The 22,794-nt window shown below is 37.9% G+C and overlaps 2 protein-coding genes and 1 long non-coding RNA gene across 5 annotated transcripts; 2 read left to right on the top strand and 1 right to left on the bottom strand.

Annotated features, from left to right (window-relative positions):
- Positions 1 to 4,408: 4,408 nt before the first annotated feature.
- On the top strand, positions 4,409 to 7,002 carry LOC116170816 (cGMP-dependent protein kinase, isozyme 1-like). The gene is made up of 4 exons (XM_031487336.1): positions 4,409 to 4,706; positions 4,761 to 5,055; positions 5,109 to 5,670; positions 5,732 to 7,002. Exons 2-4 carry the CDS (start codon positions 4,769 to 4,771, stop codon positions 6,938 to 6,940), a joined length of 2,058 nt encoding a protein of 685 aa, XP_031343196.1. The 5' UTR covers positions 4,409 to 4,706; positions 4,761 to 4,768; the 3' UTR covers positions 6,941 to 7,002.
- A 2,391-nt stretch (positions 7,003 to 9,393) lies between these two features.
- On the bottom strand, positions 9,394 to 12,531 carry LOC116170814 (Krueppel homolog 1-like). Of its 2 annotated transcripts, none has more exons than XM_031487335.1 (2): positions 12,317 to 12,531; positions 9,394 to 11,125 (listed from the first exon to the last, which is right to left on the bottom strand). In XM_031487335.1, exon 2 carries the CDS (start codon positions 11,097 to 11,099, stop codon positions 9,642 to 9,644), a length of 1,458 nt encoding a protein of 485 aa, XP_031343195.1. In that variant the 5' UTR covers positions 11,100 to 11,125; positions 12,317 to 12,531; the 3' UTR covers positions 9,394 to 9,641. The 2 variants fall into 2 exon arrangements, with proteins under 2 accessions (XP_031343195.1, XP_031343194.1); XM_031487334.1 differs by lacking the exon at positions 12,317 to 12,531 and adding an exon at positions 11,186 to 11,552.
- A 5,219-nt stretch (positions 12,532 to 17,750) lies between these two features.
- On the top strand, positions 17,751 to 21,158 carry LOC116170813. Of its 2 annotated transcripts, none has more exons than XR_004145322.1 (5): positions 17,751 to 18,149; positions 18,198 to 19,471; positions 19,528 to 19,813; positions 19,939 to 19,985; positions 20,035 to 21,158. It is a non-coding gene; the product is annotated as an uncharacterized LOC116170813 (long non-coding RNA). The 2 variants fall into 2 exon arrangements; XR_004145321.1 differs by having other exon boundaries at positions 19,521 to 19,813.
- The last annotated feature ends 1,636 nt before the right edge of the window (positions 21,159 to 22,794 follow it).

The raw sequence follows: 22,794 nt of genomic DNA, 5'->3' as shown, positions 1-22,794 counted from the left end.
GAATTCAATCGGGCATACCCAAACCGAAGAAGACCAAATGTGGCAAATGGTAGACATCGTAGTATCAATGTGGGAGATGACTCAACATTGACGGAATCAGATTAAACGCAACATTTCGCTCCCTTATGCCGCAGACCAGTCAAGACCGTCCTGCTTTGCAGAAAGTATTTATACTCTTACCGTGTAAACAAAAGTTATTCATGTTAAAAGTATTCACACACATTTTGGTCGGGATAGATCAGCTGCTCAGTAGGAGACCTTAAGTTATAACGAATCTTTGTTTACACTGCAGTCTACATATAAATTCTCAAATTTGGGAGAATACTTGGTAAGACCAACTTTTCTTCATTGTAATAATTTGCAGTTTCTTAAACCATATACATATATGACATGTACGTTCTAAATTTACATGTGATTTTTACAAGTATCTAATAAATAATTTGAAACTACTGCTGTGTGTTGAAAGGTCAATATTCAAAACATGACGCTTTGTAGCTTACTCATGTAAATGTGACATGCGATTTTTATAATTTTGTGTAAACTGGTCTTTTTTATTAGTTAATAGCTGTATTCGTTTCAAGTGATTTAACTGATTTTTTTCGTTTACAATCTTAGACCATATAGCCATGTACTATATGGTCTAAGATTGTAAACGAAAAAAACAAAATGCAATCACTTATTATATTGCCAAAAATTTATTGGGAGTGGCTTAACTGTATATGTTGGGTGAACTGATTATAGTCTAGACTCTAGACTGATGTACTAACATGCCTATAGCCCACTGAAACATTGAATTATACAATATTTACAGAGTATGATCGTTTTGTAAAAACTCTTAGCTAAATACTTCATGATGTCTCATCTGTAGCCTAATGGTTTTTTTTTGGACATCTACAAGGTCCACCTTTCTAACTTTTATTGAAGGATGATAATGTCTAATATGTAGGTAGCATAATTATGTCAAAAGACCTAAAGCATGGTTGTATCTGTGGTGGTGATTGGATAAATGTATACGCATAAGTTGCGATAACACAAAAGATTTATAAAAATTTGTTCGAGCTCATTTTCCATTGCTGAAAATAGAGCATAGGTACTCTACCGCAATTACAAGGGTCTAAAATATTAACTAAATTGAATACAAGTAGTCAGTTTTATCCAATTAAATTGACTACAGACAGTCGACATATGTCAACTTTTATAATACCGTTCAGCAGAGAGACACCATCTGTAATTATGTTTGTTGTCGAGCTCCTTTGAAATGGTTCGATCAATTATTATGAAATTTTTTTTGTACACTTGGTACATATGAGAATAGGTAGTAAAGTATATAATAAATATTGGACGAGCTGAGGCGGCTGTGCCGCCGAACTCGAGGTTATAGTACATCGGGGAGCGGGACATTTGGGTGGTGAAGCGGCGCGTCTGCTCGTACTATTATAAAACTAGAATAGTTCGTCATAAAAATTTAATTTATTAAACTATGCGGTAAAACGCACGAATTGTTGCGACAAAGTAATGAGATAATGAAAGTAAACAAACCCCGCCCGCGGCGTCCCGTTCGGCCAATCACAGCGGACAGCGCACTTTGCCATATTAAAAAATTCCTGTGTACTTCCGTTATATAATAACGGAAGCGGAAGTTAAAAAAAATATATAAAAATTCCACACTTGCGGAAGCAGAGGTCTATTACATCATTACTATACAGCCTGTTTCAGAGTAAGCGCCTTATTTTTTTTAGCCACGCTATAGGTACCTACTACAGGCATCCTAAGAAAATTATTCATATAATTCAGAAAAACATGCTCGTAATAAAGGGTTATTCAACAACTGGTCCTTTTTTAAAAAGTAATTAAAACACATTAAATTGGATGCAATGATGAAATCTTTATTATCAATTGAAAGAACATGTTTGCCATTTAGTTTTTGAAAATGATCCGCAAATGTTGACCGTAGCTACGTTCTATTATCTATATATCCCATTCTTTGAGCCCCTTTTTCTATCACTCTTTCGACCGGAATCTCACGAATAACACGCACAATGTTTGCTTCCAATGCTTCAATCGTCGGTTTATCGGAAAAAACTTTTGATTTGACGTAGCCCCAAAGGAATAAGTCTAATGGCGTAATATCGCACAATCTAAGCGGCCAACTCACCGGTCCAAAACGTGAAATCAGCTGCTCTTCGAAATGACCTCTGAAAATATCCATTGTTTCACGAGGCGTATGGCAAGTGGCACCGTCTTGTTGAAACCAAATGTTGTGGAGATCACGGGCTTCAATTTTAGGTAGCAAAAAGTCCGATATCATGACGCGATAGCGAGCACCATTCACAGTTACGTTCCAGCCATCATCATTTTTGAAGGACCGCCATGACTCCACCAGCCCATAAACCACACCAGACCGTAGTTTTCGCTGGGTGTTACACTTGAAACTCTTCGGATTGCTCTTCAGCCCAAATCCTACAATTTTGTTTATTGACGAAACCATTGAGCCAGAAATTGTATGCTTTAAGGCCCAAATCCTTTTTCAAAATGCGCCAGGTTGTTGAATAAGACATGCCAAGCTGTTGAGAACGGCGATTGATCGATTCACGACGGTTTTCGCGGACACTGACTGCTACAGCCACTATGTTTTGCAGCCCTACGTACCCGACGAGCTCGAACAGGACGCTGAATATCCAATAATGTAAATTCCGTTTCAAATTTACGAATAATTTTGCCAATATCGCGTTCAGAAGGCCGACCATGACGACCATAAATTGATCGAAGTGCACGAAAAACCATCTTTACAGGACGGTGATTTTCATAATAAATCTGAACAATTTCTAGACGTTGTTGAAATGTAAGGCCGGATGTCCACCAAATCGGGGCGACGAAAATCGGTCCAACTGTAGTCGTATCCAGATTGATCCGGCCGACTAAAATTGGCAATTCATGTCCATAGGTCGATCGCCTTTCAAACGATTTTTATCGGGTTGACAGTTGACATATAAATGTCAAGTGAAGACGAAGCAGTTGTCATGCTTTTGCACCACAGGAGAAAGAAAATTCGCCGCCACAGTTATTCGGTACATCCGTAGGTACATAACTAATAATAGAAAAAGAGGTGCTTTCATTTGTGCCCGTAAACTTGCGAATTATGAACACAAATTTAAATGTATGTATCGTATGTCCAAGAGTAGTTTTTTCCTTTTGGCTGACATTGCTCGACCATGAGTTGCCAAAAGGGACACCAATTACAGAAGATGTGTCACGGTAGAAGAAAGATTATCAGCACTTTTGATTATTATGACACACTACTGCCGACAAATGATCGTGAAAGAGCGTCGCGTCGGGAGAAAATAGTCGGTTGCGATTTCGATCGGTCCCGAAAAAGATCCAGCCTGTGGACAGGCTTCAATAGAAGCGCACGTGCGCGATCTTTATCGGACGATTCATATCGCACCGATCTTGGTCGTTCCGATGCGGTGGACATCCGGCCTAAGTCTTTCCATGAATGACAAACAATACAGAGTAGAAATGTCAGTTTAGTTTGACAGTAGTGGCGCGTATCTGTCAAAAAATCTATTGAAAAAAGAACCAGTTGTTGAATAGCCCGTTACTATGAAAGGAGATGCGAGAATTTTAGATGGAATTAAACAAATTTTTTGTGGTTGAATAAACATTGTGTTTACAGAAAAAAATAAGCACTCTTAAGTAGCACCGTATCGACAGTGTCCGCGACTTTTCCTTCACCTACCGATCACGGTCGAGTACAGTACAATCGTCACTTGATGAGACACCGTTGTTTTTTCCCATCTTGAACGAAACATCACAACTTTGTATTGTACCTAGGTATATACGAAAACGCTCGTGATAGCATAAACATTTCTAATGTTAAAATTGGATTGTGCAAGGTTGTTTTGCCATGCGCAATTTTCCTGCATCTGCATAGTTGCTTGATGTTTAAATTTACTAACACAGAAAACCGGATATTCATATGTTTTTTTTGTAACTAGATTTATAAAAGTTGGAGGTCATAACGAACTTCTAATGGCTCGTTGAGAGAATTTCTCTTTGGGTTGGATAGAATATGTCATGGACTCATTGCTTTGATTTTTATCCCAGAGGACTTCACGTCCCATAATCTGCTATCTGCGTAGTTATATTGCCAAATTATGTTCCTATAAAGGTAGCTTAATTGGGTTGTAGATAGTGACCATAGCAAGGGTATATTGGGTGCAAAATCACAACTTCAGTGGGCGAGTAAATATAGTAATAGCACACTATAAAACAAATATAAATGTATCCTTGATGCCGATAAGAGCAACGTTTTGAAGTAATAGGTAACTATCTATCACCATTGAACAAAAATAGTGTTTTTATTAAATGGTATTACTCAGTTCTCTGATGTTACCTTTAATCAGAAAGGTACAAAGTGTGCACTCATTCTAATTCAATTGTTAAATTTGCTCAGTGAGGAAATTTGGAATTCTATTTATCAGTCGGTATGAATAACTCACTTCATTTCTAGAATGGTGTGACTGTGTTTGCAAATTTGTAAACTTCTTAACAGGTCCGGTCGTAAAACGCTTTATGTACTCACCATATCTAATCTCAAAATTAGTCAGCACATTTTTTAAAAATTTTATCGTCAGTTTCTAAATTGATTTATAAAGACAATCTTATCTTGACTAAGTTTGTTCGCTTGGTGTAGCATCGGTTTGGTATGTACCTCGCTACATTCTTATGTTTACATCAGTCTAAATGTATATTTTTAGGTTTCGCCATGTTTTTATGCAGGTGGCGAAAGTCACGTAGTTGGAACGTTCCACAGGCTCCACCCGCTCCGACCAAGGTACTTCAACACAATGGTGACGGAATTCCTAATCCGGTCAAGGCAAGAGACGAGATTTCCAATGAGGTCGATAAGGTCCCAGACTCGTTAACTATTTCAGATGATGATCTTAATGAGGTTGATGCGAACAGGCGTCGGTCAGGTTTGGCTGGCCATTCGAAGAATGTCGACGAAGATTTTTCGAATGTTCAAATAACCAAATATTCAAAATCTGAAGCGTGAGACTTAAAAATAATGACACTGTCGGTAGTAATTCGCAAATGCATTTTAGAGACGAACAATTAATTAAAGATGCGCTTAAGAAGAACGAATTTTTGAAGAACCTACTCGAAGGTGGTCGATTGGAAGCTGTGGTAGACGCTATGTACGATCGAACGGTCAAAGAAAATGAAATTATTATAAAGGAGGGCAGTGTTGGAACGCAACTTTACATTTCGGCAAACGGCACATACAAAGTTATAATTAAAAACAAACTGGTTTCAACATTTGACGATAATCGAGTGTTTGGAGAGTTGGCAATTTTGTACGATGCAAAAAGATTGGCAACAATAGAAGCACTTAGCGATGGGCGAGTTTGGGTGCTCGAACAAAGTGTTTACCAAAAACTAATGCTGAAGAGTGAAATTGAGCATCGAGACCAATTACTAAACTTCTTACAGAACGTTCCAAAATTAAATTCCGTTCCGCAGGAGGTCTTAAGTCGAGTAACCGACCTACTCAAACGTGAATTTTTTGCTCCTGGTGCAGTTATAGTTCAGCAAGGGGACGAGGGGGACAAATTCTACATTATTAGTGCTGGAAGTGTGACAATCAGTCGGGAAAATGAAGGGAAAGTACGTATCATAATGATATGTGTAAGTTCTAAACTACTTATTAAGCGAACCCTTTTTCTAGGTTGGTAATATGGTTCGCGAAGAATTTTTTGGAGAACTGGCCCTACTTAATGATATTGTTAGGCAGGCCACCGTCGTGGCCGATCCACCGGGCGTAGAATGTTTCTCGTTGTCGCGCGAAGATTTTATTTTACATTTCGGAAACGTAGAAGACATAGAGAACATTTCCTATAATACGAACAAAGCGAAAATATCAAACAAAGTTGAGAATCCGTATATCGATATACAATTGAGCGATTTGGAAAGACGTAGTACTTTGGGTGTGGGAGGTTTTGGTCGTGTGGAGCTAGTGCAACATAAAGCCCAAGAAGAGCTTGTGTTCGCCCTTAAGTATTTAAAGAAGATCGATATGGTGCTGCAACACCATCAGGAGCATGTTTTCAACGAGAAGTTGATCCAAATAAGCTGCGATAGTATTTTTATTGTACGAATGTACAAGACCATGCGAGATAATAAGTACCTATACTTTCTAATGGAAGCATGTTTGGGTGGAGACCTATGGTCGTTGCTACAAAGGCAGAAAGGGCGCAGATTTGAGGAAACCACGGCGAGGTTTTATGCCGCGTCCGTTTTAGAGGCGTTAGCCTACCTACACGAACGCAGTATAGTTTACAGGGATTTAAAACCAGAAAATCTTTTACTGGATCCCATGGGAAATTTGAAACTGACCGATTTCGGTTTTGCCAAGAAGCTGGGACCAAAAGGGCGATCTTACACGTTCGCGGGTACGCCGGAGTATGTGGCGCCGGAAATTGTGCTAAACCGTGGCCATGACCGTTCGGTGGATTACTGGGCTCTGGGTATATTTATCTTTGAAATGATCGTGGGCAGAACACCATTTCGAAGTAACGATTCCAGTTATATGAAAACCTATAATTTAATCTTACGCGGAATTGAGAGTATTATGCCATTTCCGGAAGTGATACCGAGAAAAGCCGGCCATTTAATTAAAAAATTGTGCAGGTCCATGCCGACAGAAAGACTGGGCTGCCAAAAGGAGGGCGTGCAGGCAATCCGAGATCATCGGTGGTTTACGGGTTTTGATTGGGAATTATTGCAAGCCGGACAGTTAAGGGCGCCATTTAAAAGATCTTTGAAGAGTAATATAGATACACAGTACTTCGATAAATTCCAAAAAGATTCCGATATACCTCCTGATGAATTGTCTGGATGGGACGATGATTTCGAGAATTTAACTTTATTGCTGTGAAATGGGCACTAATAATTTTATACGTTTTTAATTGTAATAAATTAAATCTTTACATTTTAAAATGCGGCATTTTTAATCAGATATTATTTCCAAAAATTTTATTTCTTTAACATAGGAAATGTTTATGGTTTCGTATAGATATGTGGTATATGGGTACAAAGCTACGAGTTTTCGTTCGAGCAGAAAAGACAACGGTGTCGCATCAAGTGACGATTGTACCGTACTCCACAGTGATCGGTACGTGAAGGAAAAGTCGCGAATACTGTCGATACAGTACTTACTTAAAAGTGCTCAATTGTTTTGTTAATTCCTATCTAAAATTCTCGCACATCTCCTTTAATAGTATTACGAGCATGTTACGACCCTTATCCAGAAGGGTGACGTCAGGGGCGTATCATGAGTCAATGGCCCCAATGGCAAACACCGATCTTGCACCCCTCTCCGACCGTCCATCGATAGGGGGTCGGAACTATTTTTTTTAATTTAACATAAAAGTGTTACTTATATAATAATGTTCCACTCTCAAAATATTTTAATATACATATTTATACCTATTTATAAAAGCGGCTTTTTCGCCCCCCCCCCCTTGATTTGCGCCCATGCCTGCCATACTCTAGTTACGCCTCTGGGTGCCGTTTGCGACATATTACCATTGAATTTATAGTTATATAAATTCAATGGTATTACAAGGAACTGATGAACTCCGACTTTTTGAATATAAAATTTTATATTGAAAGACTCCGAGGCCTGGTGGGAGGATATTTGGGAAGTACTGATAAATTCATGGAAAATGCACTGTTACTGTTACACGCCTTAAGGCGAAATTTGTTTTCATTTTTCGTATAATCATTGTAAATACAATGGTATAATCAAAGAAACTTTATTTAAATAATATATTATTCTAACATATAATTTGTAATAGGTTATAATATATAATAATCATGGGGATTTCGGAAACAATAGAAGACATGGAGATAGTCAAATTAGAGACAAGAAATTTGTTGATTCCGTTTTTATTTTTTTCTGATGTTATTTGAGCAGATACAAAAAAAAACATTTTCTCATTGTCACTTATTGAGTTTTCCAAGATACGCGATTTTCTTACGAATAAAACGATGTTCGGCACGCAAAAAAAAAAAAAGTTGGAAACTGTTGGTTTCAACAAGATGCCTGCGCACAATGCCCTAATTGTGTAAGAATATCTATTGGACAAATTTCGTGGAAAGTAGAAAAGAATCGATTTGCGCCGACAAAAAGAAAGCTCGCCTTTATGATTTAAGCATTTTATGGTTTGTTCTTTTCTTAGTTTATGAAGAATTAGATATTTGCTCACTATATTATGTATTATACCAAAAATGTTCTATTTTTATACATATATTAAATGTGTTTTTAAAAATATATTCCCTTTAAAAATTGTATGCGCCCCTCCCTTGACCAAAGCCTTAATTTTTTATTCAATGCCAAAGCCTAAATCCGCCACTGGTTAAGTACGATTCCCATTTCCATATATATAAAAGAAGTATATATGACGAATTTTCATGTAAAAAAAATTCCAAAGGTGACTCGACAACAACTCATTTTTGATATATATGAACATAAAGCATAACAATTAACAAAGTTACCCTAGTCATACGCAAAGAGTGTACATACGTTATATTAAAGAGTATAATTCGTTATATACCCTTTGTCGTGTGATATGTATCGCCCTCTATTGTAAAATGCCAACAGTCTTGCCTCCTATTGAAATGTCGCCACAGTAGACTGGGCTACTAAAAGCAATCTTTCAGTTTAGTAGTTTCTGTTTTTCGTTAAATCTGATAGATGACATCGAAGGCGGTCAATTTTCTCATCAATAAAATAACTAATGAAATACTATTTTTGGAGTAACGGCATGTTACGACCGTTTCACACAAATTATTTTTGCATGGGCTGTTTGTTTACTTGGGAATTACGAGTTTGAAATCTACTTTATACGGTCTCGTCCGCCAACTGCGCCCAAATTAATCTCCTGAAACTTGAAACACAAATATGGCCCAGTGCACTTGTAATAATTCCCTTTTTTATTTAATTGTTCACCGTTTAGTATATCTACGTTAGATTTATGGAGATACTTTTACTGAAAAATATGTATACTATCTCTGGTCAAATTCGCCACTTAATAACGATTTTTGGTTTTTAAAACTTTCTGGAATTTTAATGTCGGAAAAAAAGAAAATAAATTACTATATTTTTATTATTTATCATATACATAACATTCATGATAAGGAATACAATAAATTATTGCCATTGGTGCACAATGGCTCAGACTTAGAATACAGTACATTTTACACTAGTTATCAAAGAAATACTAAAAATTACAGAAAATAACGTCATATAAAATCACGACCATAATGACTTTCAACATCACGAACAAATATAGAAAAACAATTCCAGTCATAACACATTTAGATTGATAGAATTAATTTATATTACTATTATTACTACACCGCATTATGACGTGACAATGTATTTTTGTAGTGTAAAATATTGCGAGGGGCTGAGCCCTAGGCACGGCTATGAGGTAAATGTTGGTTTCTTGCAGTCTTATCACAGAAAACTAAAAAAACCGTTCTGTTTTCTATACCACTTCATTTTTCCTTCTGCTGCTTTCAAAAAAAAAGAGGAATCGCGCAAATGAAGAGAGTTGAAGAAGCGTGGAAGCTTAAGACGCGCGCGCATACTGTATGACAGAGCTGTAACGTACGGGAGATGAGTCTTCGGTGAAGATCGTCTCCATGGATTTCAGAATCATTCGCGATCGTTTCCTGGGAGGTAGGCTGAGTTCGGGATCAGGTGAGAGGGATGGGGCGGGCGAGACTGGATTGGAACTTGGTGGTGTAATGCTGGGTTCGTCTTCCGACGCGATTTCTTCGACTGCCAGGCACGCTTCCACTTGTCGCCTGATATTGTCGCCGGCCGTCAGCGGTGTGTCGTAGTGAAGAGTTGGGGCGGAGAAGTACGCCGGATGTCGAAGTGTGGCCACCATGTCCGGGGCGGTTTTAGAGATCAAGTTTAAGACCACGTCGGGCGAGTGCTGCACGCGTTCGGTTACGCTTGCAGCGGCCGCTAGTAGTTCGACTCCTGATGATGCATAGCTGGGAGAGTGTGGGATGTAGGAGAACGGTGGAGGCGATAGGCGGCTTCGGTCTTTTGTGTAGAGGTAGTAGCGGATATCGGAATCGTAGCTGACGACTGCGGGTTCGGGAATGGTAGGTACAATGTCTATGGGGGTGTCTTTGTTTTCTTTGTCGCTGCTTGATGAGCAAGAGGAGTCGCTTGGGATTAGTGAGGTAGGTGAGGCGTTTTCGGAATGACTTTTAATGTGAGCTTCCATTGACTTTTTGGAGTTGAATGTGTCGTTGCAGATTGTGCACTTGTAGACTTTCTCTCCATAATGCGCCACTTGGTGTAGCTTAAGCACATGATTGTATCCAAATGATTTTCCGCAGATCTCGCAGGAGTAGGGTTTTTCACCAGTGTGGGTGCGCGAGTGCACTTTCAGTTGTTTGCTGCAGGTGAATCCCTTTTGACACACTGAACAAACGTAGGGTTTTTCACCGGTATGGGTCCTCATGTGGATCACCAATTGTCCGGATTGGATGAAGGTTTTCGAGCAGATCGTGCATTTGTGTGGGCGTTCACCGGTGTGTATCCGCATATGCCTATGCAGCTTACCCGAATGTTCAAATGCTCTGGAGCACACGTCGCATTTGTACGGTCTTTCTTTCGTGTGGATTCTCCTGTGCACACTTAGATTCTCCTTCACGCTGAAACTCTTGTTGCAGAATTCACAACGAAATGGTTTTTCGCCAGTATGCGTGCGATAGTGGCGTGTTAAGCGAGCAGGTACTGCGAAGGTCTTCGAACAAATATTACATCGATAGGGATCGTCAGTTTCCTTCGCATGAGTGCGCTGATGGGCTTGAAACGCCGTTTTTGATGTAAACAACTTATTACATAATTGGCACTGATTATTTTGTTGATCCGTTTGCGAACTCGGGAAACTGCTGATTGGCAAGTCAGGACTGCACACAACACGTTTTACTGATAATCGCGATTCTTCGGACGTCTGCACTGGCCCCCCGACGGGTAACATGGCTTCATTGTAATAACCCACCATTTCGGACACTTGTGGCCAAAAATCTTCTGGAAAAAAAATAAAAACGTAAAAATCGGAAAATAAATCAAAGCATCAATTCAACGCACCCTCGACCGATTCGGTTTTGCATCGTAAAAATAAATTTTTTATAAAAATTTCTTCGGCAGTGTTAAGTTTGTTTTCGTTAGGCATTGTGAACCGGAAGGATCGGGACCTGTGTCAAGGCACTCTTTACACGTACAATCTTTGAGGTGCACCATAACAATGCAAGTTTGTGACATGTGCGAGTTGCGTTCAACTGTTAAGCCCCGCCCTATGCGTGTGCAATGCGTAGGAGAGGGGCGCTCTTAGGTCGGTTTTTGACCCCGCGTATCTCGAAAATTTTCGTTAATCTAACGAAAAAAATTAAAATTATTGGGGGGATGTTTTTGGCAGAGACCGTCATCGTTTGCCGGTTTATTAAATCACGTTGGTTGCGTAAATAGAAACAAGCTCGAATCTACTTGAGTAGGTCAGGTTTAACAGTTAAAGAGTAATGCGAATTCAGATGACCTCATTTTATCTAAATACCAACTAAAGGCAAGATTTAAATAAAAATGTTTATTTCTAACTACTATCTATATTTATAAATCATTAAACATTAGATTACGAGAACAAAACAAGAACCAAGATAACATTGGAACGACACGAGGCTGCAGTGAGGCGAGTAACCACGGTGTTCGTATCAAGCAACGAACCGCAAGGTTGAACGTCATCTAAAATTATACGGAGGACGCACGAGCACGGGTCCCGTAGTTACTCGCCTCCACGTGGCTCTGCTGGCTTTTTACAAACGAACGCCGACCTCGACAACCTACAGAGTGGTAGGTCTGAATTTGGGTGTCGTCCGTTCGTTGCGTCCCGCCAATTTAATGCACTTCGATGCAAAACATGCATAACTGCCAATTACACGGAGTACCTATTCATAGTTATCGAAAAATTCTCGCCAAAATTCGCAACTTCGAACCCCAAAACCGCCCCTGTCCGGACCGGCGAATATAACGCCGGGTAAAAAACGAGATCATAAATAAACCCTCTCTGTACTTAAATTTGAAAGAAGAAATGAAATCACAATCAAAATATAAACACAGCGACACCACCATTACCTTACTCAACAATTTATAAATATCGCCAACAGTTCATTAATTAATACAATTTCGCAAAATTTATATAAATATACACAATTAGATGATAATTACCTGTCAGTAGGCTATCCAAAGGAATTTTTCCAAAAAAATGTTCTATTTGCACACCCCTCAATTAGATAAAATCCAACTATTTAACATTAACACTAATTACATCTAATTACCAACTATTTCCTAAGAATATATTTCACTAAAGTTTCAAAAAAATCGCACTTTTTTTATTTTGCTTGAATCTGAGGCTCTACCAAATATATACTGAATGTTTATTTCCACGCTTTCGTAGCACGTCGTAGCTCTACGAGCGGCACCGAGTTAAATCCCCCGCTCCCTTCACGCCGTAAAGATGCCGTTCAGTCTAGTCGGCATCACGCGGCCACGTGGAGGCGAGCAACTACGGATTTTTCATTTGTGATGTGATTCATTACGGATCGCATCCGCGCACGCTTTCCCATAATTTGCAAAATTCTTTGTCGTTAATGATCGAACGGCACAAGTTCAAGCGTCTTTATCTCGACGTGTACAGTTAATAACCCCAACCCGACGACGTTTAAATATTATTGTGGAGGACGAATTTAGTTTCTGCTGATTAGAATTTGACCTACCCGAAAACGAAAGATTAAGTGCGAGGTTAATGAATAACAGTTTTTATCAATCGACTAATCGCACAAATTAGCGTTGTTAGAAGAAATGAAATGTCATCCTCCAATTAACCGCTTACCCCATCCAAGATCTTTTTTAACCCCGCCCGTGTTCTAAGTATCAGTATCAGTAATTTCTAACGCTAACGACTCAAACCATCGTTCACTGACTTTAATTGTGTACATTCTCGGGCAATAAAGGTCTCCGTCTCTTCTTTATCAGTCATGTAGAGGCGTCAGAATCGTCAGATAGTAACATATTATTTGGTACTAATTATTTTAAATCTAGGAATGATATTCTATTAATGTGACACATTTATTTACAGCCGTAAACTAGCGAAGAAGTTAAAAATCAAATTTTGAACTGGGGGAAAACTTCACTATATACCCCCAACTTCAAACTAAATAAATCGATTGTGCTTCTCTTATTTGCACATTTAGGCACATCGATTTTTCGTTTGCACACCTCTATAAATGAAGACATGTAACGGGCGGTCAAAAAAGGATTGACGTCGAGTCGCCTTTGGAAGTTCAAGTTAAAACACTATGCGATCAAAAATGAGTTGCTATCGAGTCACCTTTGGAATTTTTGTTTAGATGGGAAATCGTACTTAACTTGAACTTCCAAAGGTGACTTGACAGCAACTTTTTGATCGCATAGTATAAAGTATGACACTGCCCCAGCCCCAGCTCCCAACGAGATTAACGAGATCTGAAGCTATATTCTCCTATATATTGATATTCCCTTCACAAATCGTTAAATAAACCCTTACAAAATTGAGGAATTGCGGTTTTGCGACCTCAACACAACTATTGTGCAGATCGATTGTCTTTTTCATTAACCTTCTTGTATCTCAAAATCACTAACTTTGGTAATATCTTAATAGTGCGTAGCTTTAAGCTTGAACAACGTTTCATAATCGTAGATAAAAGGGAGCCAGGTTTATTGAAATTGGGGATTTTCGCTATTCTGTAGTTAATATGTGGATGGGCTCAAATCTCAAAATGTTTCGGAAATCAAAATAATCTCAAATAATTTTTTTAATAATTTAGGAAAATTTTAAGGAAATGTACATGGGGGTGCACAAAAAAGAATCTTGGTAATATACTCATGTAGAATACCAGAGGGTTCATCTTTTATAATTCAAAATGACGATAATTATTTTATTTGTTACTCAGTTGTAAACGTTGATTAACAAGACAAAACGCAAACGGGTAAACGTCATGCTTAAACGCTACTGGCTTGTAAAACTGACAGCAGACCTGTAAAAATTTTACAAGTTAGTAATCTAGTAATTTCATTGGTCAGAATTAATGCGAAGTCTCTGTTACATGGATCACATGATATTTTAGACATTTCTTCAAGATCAATTTAAGAACTAATTATTTACGTTTATTATTGTTTACAAATGAGTAACAAATAAAATATTGTACATTATACGCCAGGTAATAGTTTTTACTGACTCTAGGAGATGACAGGCTCGCCTAACGGCTCGCCAGTCAACTTCTCCTATAGCCAGTAAAATCTCACTTACCTGGCTAATAATGTAAAACAAGTTAAAAAGTAATCGTAAACGATTTACATAAAGCGCATTTCCACTTGCATTCATTTCCCATTTTGTAAGATGCAACTTCTGTTAAAATCGTAAAAATCCAGCCACAAATATAAAAGATAGCGTTGCACATGGGCAATCCATTGTTGACGTGCTACTTCAATTTCAGTTTATGAGAAGAATTTCATTTCAATGCTTTTCTAAATAAGAAAGTTGGAACTGCGCATGCGCAAACCTAAAATTTAAAACTAATGTTAGATTTTCCTTTGTTCCAAGCGCCTAAGTATCACATTTCACTTAAATAGTTCCATAGATAAAAAAGTTGGCACTGCGCATGCGCAAAATAAAATTTTGAAACGGGCGCTAGATTTTCCTTTATTCCAAGTGCCTATGTATCACATTTCATTTAAATTCTTCCATAAATAAAAAAGTTGGCACTGCGCATGCGCAAAGCCAAATTTTGAAACTGGCGGTTGATTTTCCTTTATCCCAAGTGCCTATGTATCAAATTTCGTTAAAATTCTTCCATAAATAAAAAAGTTGGCACTGCGCATGCGCAAAACCAAATTTTGAAATTGGCGTTTGATTTTCCTTTATTCGAAGTGCTTATGTATCAAATTTCGTTTAAATTCTTCCATAAATAAAAAAGTTGGCACTGCGCATGTGCAAAACCAAATTTTGAAATTGGCGTTTGATTTTCCTTTATCCCAAGTGCCTATGTATCAATTTCGTTTAAATTCTTCCGTAAATAAAAAAGTTGGCACTGCGCATGCGCAAAACCAAATTTTGAAATTGGCGTTTGATTTTCCTTTATTCCAAGTGCCTATGTATCAAATTTCATTAAAATACTTTTATAAGTAAAAAAGTTTGCAATTCGGTTTATAAATGGTCGAGATGCGAAAAGGGCACTGTGAATTTGGAATCGATTCGATTCAACTTTTGGCATTGCGTATTATATGGCTAAAGCTATGCCCATATTGAATTTCATGCAATTCAGTTCATAACTAACGGAGATGTAAGAGCGATCGGACATTTCTAAACAAAGTTATCGTTCACACGGACAGATAGATGGACAGACAGACAAAGGAACAGACGGAGAGACCAACCGGCAGGCGACAGATAGCAATGAAAAATTATAAACGATCTCTAGGATCGTTAATAAACGGCAAAAGTGTAAAATTATGGAACATGTAAAAAACGGTTTTTTGTTTTTTTTTACAATAACTTTTTTTTGTAAGCGGTACAGAAAAAATTCCTTCCTTGGTACAAGACTCGACACCATAACGAACCAAATAGCGAAAAAAGTAGAACAATAGCTCTTAAGATAAAAAACTAGTAGCGTCGCAAAGTTAGCGGACGGACGGACGGACAAAGTGGTCACAATAGCGCATTTTTTTTTTATTTTTGTGGAAATGCGCTAAAAATGGTCTCTACTATTCGGATATTGTATGTTTTTTGTTCTCTACCAGTTGAAGTACAGGGTGGGGCATTAAGAAAAGCGCTCGGTTTCCGTGCAGGTGCACGCTTTCCCATAATTTGCAAAAATTTCTTTGTCGTTGAAAGATCGAATGATACTAGTTCAAGCGACTTTATCTCGACGTGTACCAACCCGGTAACATCTAAATATTATTATGAAGGACGAATTTACTTTCTGCTGATTAGAATTTGACCTACCCGAAAACGAAAGATTAGTGCGAGGTTAATGAATAACAGTTTTTATCAATCGACTAATCGCACAAATTGTAGCGAAAATTAGCGTGTTAGAAATGAAGGATCATTATCAGTATGGAGATTTTTGCAACCCAGTCCGTGTTGAAATCATCGATAAGTCACGCGTGATAAATTCCCCCCAAACATGAGGCTAACGACTTAAACCCTCGTTCACTGCCTTTAATTGTGTACATTCTTGGGCAATAAAGGTCTCTGTCTCTTCTTTATCAGTCATGTAGAGGCGTCAGATAGTAACATATTATTTGGTACTAATTATTTTAAATCTATGAATTAGGTATATTCTGTCATATGTTATACACACTTCTATCAATGACTACAGGTACACCCCCAACTTCAAATTTTCGATTGTAAGTTCATTTGTTTGCACATTTAGGTTTTAGGTACGCCGATTTTTCGTTTGCGTTGTGGTTTTTCGACCTGAATACAACAATATCTATACAATGTAGATGGCCTTCTTAGATCTCAAAAACATGTGGAACTAACGGCTTTGCCTAGGTCCTAGGATATGCTTATCCGATGATATCCCGTCGTCCTAAAATCAAACACAGTGAAAATGTCACCAACTTAATGGAAAGGAAAATCAACATTATGAGTTAATAATTCACACCATGGTAACAAGTAAACATGTGAAAAAGATTGGGTGGTAGAGGGGACCCAGACAAGCATTTTTTCTCAAGAGGGTGTGAAATAAATTCTGGTCATGACAAAATGTGTACCTGTTTTTTTTAACATGAAAATAACCTATCCAGAATTAGTTTCTGTAAATTCCAACTGCAGATCTTGGCTGGACTTGGACTTGGATTGCATGGAACTTGGTGACTATATCTGTACAAGGTAGGAAGACCCAGTGCAAATCACTCTTTTTCAAATTTGGTATGTGTAGGTATACTGTAAAGTGTGGCCTATAAATGTAATAATTTTTTTTACTACCTTCGCTTTAACTATGAATTTCACAAACTATTTTGTTAACGGAACCGCCGGTATATTCTTTCATTTTTAAATGCACAGTAAAAACTCCGAAAGAAATATTAATACCTTCTTGCTTTAATGAAGAATGCGGAACTCATAAAATATTCAAGCAGAGAGGAAGAGAGGACTAACATGGGCCTGATTTTGATTTTTAGTAATCAATAATCTTTAATTTAAAAAATGAGAGTGTTCTGTGACAAGCATAAGGATTTTTAGAACACACTTTTCCCAATTGTATATACCGTTCTGACCTTAAATATGTTGGTGATAACTATTTAGGTAAGTTTCGAAAAAAAGTTTAACAGAATCATTAACAATAATTGTTTTCCAGAAAATCAAAAATGTACAGGGAATATACACATTAAAGTTTTGATGTACCTAGTTTTTTGGCAACGCTGAAAGAACCAGTGATCGAATCTATTCGAAAGGGGAGATATGGATTTCGTCACCGGTGGATATAGTCACATCGCTTTGTAAAAATGACATAAAGTTGCTAATTATTTACAGTTTCGATACAAAGGAAAGTAAATACATACGTCCCAATTTCTTTTCACGGTTTTCACAATTCACACTCAAATCTACAGAATAAATACTCCTTTGAAGATTTTATTTTGGAGACAAAGTAGGTAATTGAAGGACGATGGATGTATAGCAGCAACTTACTAGGTATACGCGTATGTATTATGTACTTTCACCGATGGTACACAAAACGATTAGGTACCTACATACATTAAATTTTGTTTATCGATCAAAGTGTTTGTGCAAATTGTATATAGCCTCGAGCAACTGAAACTAGGTAATACCATAGTGTAAACGAGTACCATAATTACCCTTCAAGGTTAGCACGAGAACAGCGTCTATAGGTAAACAATAATTAAATATAAATTACAACTTCTAATTTTTATATCTTGCTCTACAATTCTATGAGACGGATTCCTCGACGATTTAGCTAGGCACCAGTTGCAACGTGTGACGAATTTTGGTGAGCCACATGGAGTAAGTAATTATAATTACCTAACCTAAGATTAACTCAAAAATTCACAGATCGCTTTGCTTCCATGCTTATGATAAATCGTAGATGTCCATGTCCTCCTACAATCTAGAAGAATCTGCCTTTTTCGGTATGGTTGTGGTAAACAAAATTTGTTTTTTTGTTAATGTACTTTTCACTTACATTCCTCTAAAGTTGCTCTCAAGTTCCCCTTCAGTTACACTCAGGTTCGCATCAGATTCTTCTCAAGTTTCTATCAAATTTTACTGTTCCTGTCAAGTATCCATTAATGTCTCTCAATTCCTCATAAGTCGCTCTCCAATTGCCTTCAACTTCTGCGTAAGCTTCCCTCAAGTTCTTCTCCAGGTTCCTCTCGTGGTTTGAAACCAAAAGTGGCCCAATATAATTGTATAGGTAGAAGACCAACCAAGTCAATGACTCGCTATAAATGCAAATGTGACACGCAACGGTTTTTTCCATCAATCTCTACACAAAATTTCCAATACGTACTCATTTGGGGACATAAAGTTTCACCGGTCCTTATTGAGAATAATACTTATTCCTCGTATATGTACTATTCCATTTACCCATAGTGGAAAATACCTACTTAGAACTTATGTCGTAAGATTTGTTAGTGGTGATCTCCCCGATTTTTACAACTTTAGATTAAGTAACTATGAGTTCTAGGGAAAAATTCAATGCCTATCTACGCACCTCGACTATGAAATTCCAAATTCGTTAACACAGAGACTTTATTGCAATTTATAGATAAATAACTATTTTTAGCCCTGCGTATGGTGCAAAGAATAAGAGAAATTGTATATGTGCCTAATTTAAACTATTAGATGATAGTGTTATCGTACCAGCACCTGTTTCCAAGGCGATAAAGAATGTCAATGGCACAACCGACATGCTAAATTCGCCTATAGCATGGATCAGTATAATGTTACTGATTCCATGCCTATGGTCAATGTCCCGAACAAAATTACACCCCTAACCTATACAAAGCGATCTATTTTTTCAACATTTAATCAGGTCGACTGCACCATTTTCTAAATTATTTTTCTTATGGTGCCGTTCACTTTGATTACCGTGAACGATTCCTCGTATAAGGGCTGGAGTGATCCCTTTGCGCTTCTTTTCGCACAAAAACGTGCTACGGATGGACGAAAATTCTTGGCTTTCCATGTTTGCTTGCTGGGGATGGCCGGATATCTTCGCGAAGGAGGATCTGAGGGTCTTATATATAGTGTCCCATGCTATAATAAAAAATAGTGTCCGGAGTCCGGATGATGCGGGCTGCTGGCAAATAAGGAAAAAAAGGATGGTAAGTAGCACTTCTACCCATCGCTCGATTTTGTCGCACTTGATTGCAGCTTTTAGCGTCCGATGATGACGTTGCACTTTACCGTCCGCCTGGGGATGATATGCGGTATAGTTCGACACGTGTGATTCCGAGGAGGCGGTTGATTTCAGCGAAGAGAACAGACTCAAATTGTTGGTCACTGTCGGTTGGAATCTGTTCCGGAATTCCGAATCTTGCAATCCAGACTCGGCGGAGATGTCATTTTTGGGAACACGGCTGGCCAGGTCGTGAAGCGGTCGAGGAGAGCAAGTGCATACATGTATCCTAAGTTTGTAGAAAGGGCCGAACCGACGAAATCCATGTGTAAGTACATGATCGAAACGTAGAGATTCCAATTGTATAATTTATGTATGCTTCCTTTTCAATCTGTCAGTATTGAGTATAAAACAGAGAACAAAAGGCTGAAGTATTTTTATATTTTTCTTTAGCTATCGATTTCGAGGGTTACCTCCCCATCATCAGGCTTAGCTGAAAGGTATTTTATATTCAATTTACATACATGAAAATAATAATGCACATTGGAGGTGATCCGGTGTGGCGATAAATCTTGGAGTGTTGACCAGTGGCATCCCTAGAGGGGAGGCAAGAGGGTAGTGTGCCCCTTCCGCTTTTAGCGCCTTGTAGGTGGTAAAAAATGAGTGAGACATCTAAATTTTATTATGTATATATACATACATAGCTCCTTCTGCGTTAAAGCAATTCTAAGCTATATTTATTTAGTTAACACCCATAAATGTATTTGGGGAATGGCACCGCGCCGCCGCCCATTGGCGTGGACCATCGAGACACTGGCGACACCAAAGGTGGAAGTCGGATTTTATTTTGGGCCATACGCCCATACAATCCTTACTAACGTGCGGGTGGTAAAAAAAGGAAACGGGCGCTGCATCAGCAGTAGCACACCACCTTCTGCCCTCTAAACAGTATAATGAGAATGACGATCGTTGGGCTATTTTCGTACTTCACGAATGTTTATATGACACTTTCGTCTCTAACGAAAGCTATGTCTATGGAAAACAGTCTTTATGACGGTGCTTTTGAAGGTTTCGGAATGCGTTTCCAATGCATTTGCGAGAAAGACCTTTTCTACCTGTCAGGTCAGCATTGGTATATAGGTATAGTGACCATAATTTTTCAACAAGAAAAAAGTACATTTATAATTTACAGGGGAATGCACTGCTAATACTCTAGGAAATTTTTTTGGTCACAATTTTACGAATCTAATCAAACAGTAAGCAAAAAAAGTTTTTTTTTATCAAACATAGGTACATAAATTAAGTGTCTTTATATGTATATATAAATTTTAAAAGTTAATTTTCCTCCGACGTTCCTGCCTGAACATTTTGATCATCATTTTGGTACCAGTCGTACTTTTTGGAACCATGAATTTCTTTCAGAAGTTGTGGTTTACTCTTTAAGAATTGAAACATTTCATCGATAGGTTGCTGCACAATGGATCAAAATCCAACTAAGCAATACGCCAAAGCATTTATGACCAAAGACATGCAAGAAGTCATAATTATATTTCGTTTGGACAAAAGGTATGACTTAATTTTGTGTAATTAAGAAAAAGAGTACATTTAAGTGTACTTGATAAATCGTAAAGGACAATAGGACAGCGTTTGAAAAGAAAGTACTGTCCTACTAAAAAAAGTACATATGGTCACCATATATATAGGAGTTTTGTTTAAAGAGTAAAGGGGTGGGTGGAGTGGCGCAGCTGTGTCTGATGGGTGAGGGTGGGGCTAACTAAGGGGAAGGGTTGTATCACTTTCAGAAACGTATCCTTACTTCGTTCCAGAAGAAGCACCCTATGCCAATACAAGAACAAAAATCCAACTGTTGCCGCTTCTTGGGCTTCATTGTAGATAATCTTTCGTAAAAAATGGCTTACTTCTATATTAGCATGGGTTATTTTTACCAACATTTCTGTAACAAAATTGGTTATATGCATAATTTTGATATACTCGCAGGTCGTATATTAAAAGAAAATTTGAAAAATGTAGTGTTTGGTTCGCCTTCATCGCTGACTTGAAATTATGGTGTCCAAAGTCATAGAGGAAATACAATTTCCTCTATGAATTTCCTCTATGCCCAAGTACAAGACTCACTATTTTTGTGTATCCCTGAAATATCTAGTTAACAATGCTTGGAAATTTGTTTAGCTTTAACCAATTTAAATCAACTATAGAGGTATAGAACCTCAATATGGAATTAGGTAACAAACAACCAACAAATGATTGCTGTTTTGTTTTGGCATAAAATTTTAGAAATAATTGTGCAGAAACAAGGTCGACGGAAATAAGACATTACACATTCATAAACAAATAACGGTCACCCAAATAACGTATGGATGGATTCGTATGTTTTGAAAATCGCCACCATTTCCGGTCAAGTTACGAAAAATTGCACAATGAATATAAAATGGACAATAAATTTGAATGTTTAAACGGAAATAAACTCCCTTTTGAACTAATTCAAGTAATGAGATCAGTTTGGTAGGCTTGGTTTATCTACCGATTGGGGAGTAAGACCAACATACCTAAATATTTTGTTGTGATTAATTCGTAAATGAGATACTACATGGGGTACATTAATTCACAAAAAAAAAACAATTTACTGCGACCTCGTCTGGTAATTTTCAAATGTGCCTAGTAGTAATCGTGACGTACCTAAATTCAAATGTTTGTTTATCATCCCAAAGTTAGAACTTGAATTTAGGTAAAATGAAAATTACTGCGTAGTAGGTAGGTACAAAAGGGGTATGCGCCAAATAATCGACTTTTTGAGCATCGAACTCGCTTTTCATGCAAGCAAAGTGTTCTCCTTACTTTCAATCGGCATGTGGAAATCGGCGAAAATAAACATTGGTAAATGCATTACAACATTGCAGTTTATTGTTTGCACCTGGCTGGAGAGAAATGCCCCGCTTGTTATTAGAACACAAATATTTTGATTTCGGGTTGACAGAAAATTCCGCTGATATTTTCAAAAGGTCGCATTTTGTAACAAATCAATGAAAAACAGAAGACGTGCATTTTCGAAATTTTCATTTTTGAATTTCAGCGTTACAGATACGCAAAGTAAACAAGCACAACATCGATGGCAAATATGCAGCACATTAGGTGCATAAAATGCATTCATTTTAAAAGGCATCCGAACTTATTGGACATTGACCTATAAGCACACGTGGAAATATGAAATACGTAGTAGCTCGCCTCCTTTCGCCGCAGTTTGGAGGCTAACGTATCGCTCCCCTCCCACCCCCGGGTACAGCACATTTG

Source organism: Photinus pyralis, unplaced genomic scaffold (assembly GCF_008802855.1).
Source record: "Photinus pyralis isolate 1611_PpyrPB1 unplaced genomic scaffold, Ppyr1.3 Ppyr1.4_LG5, whole genome shotgun sequence".
Lineage (NCBI taxonomy): Eukaryota > Metazoa > Arthropoda > Insecta > Coleoptera > Lampyridae > Photinus > Photinus pyralis.
Note: the sequence above shows the minus strand (reverse complement) of the source record. Positions and strands in the feature narration are given on the sequence as shown.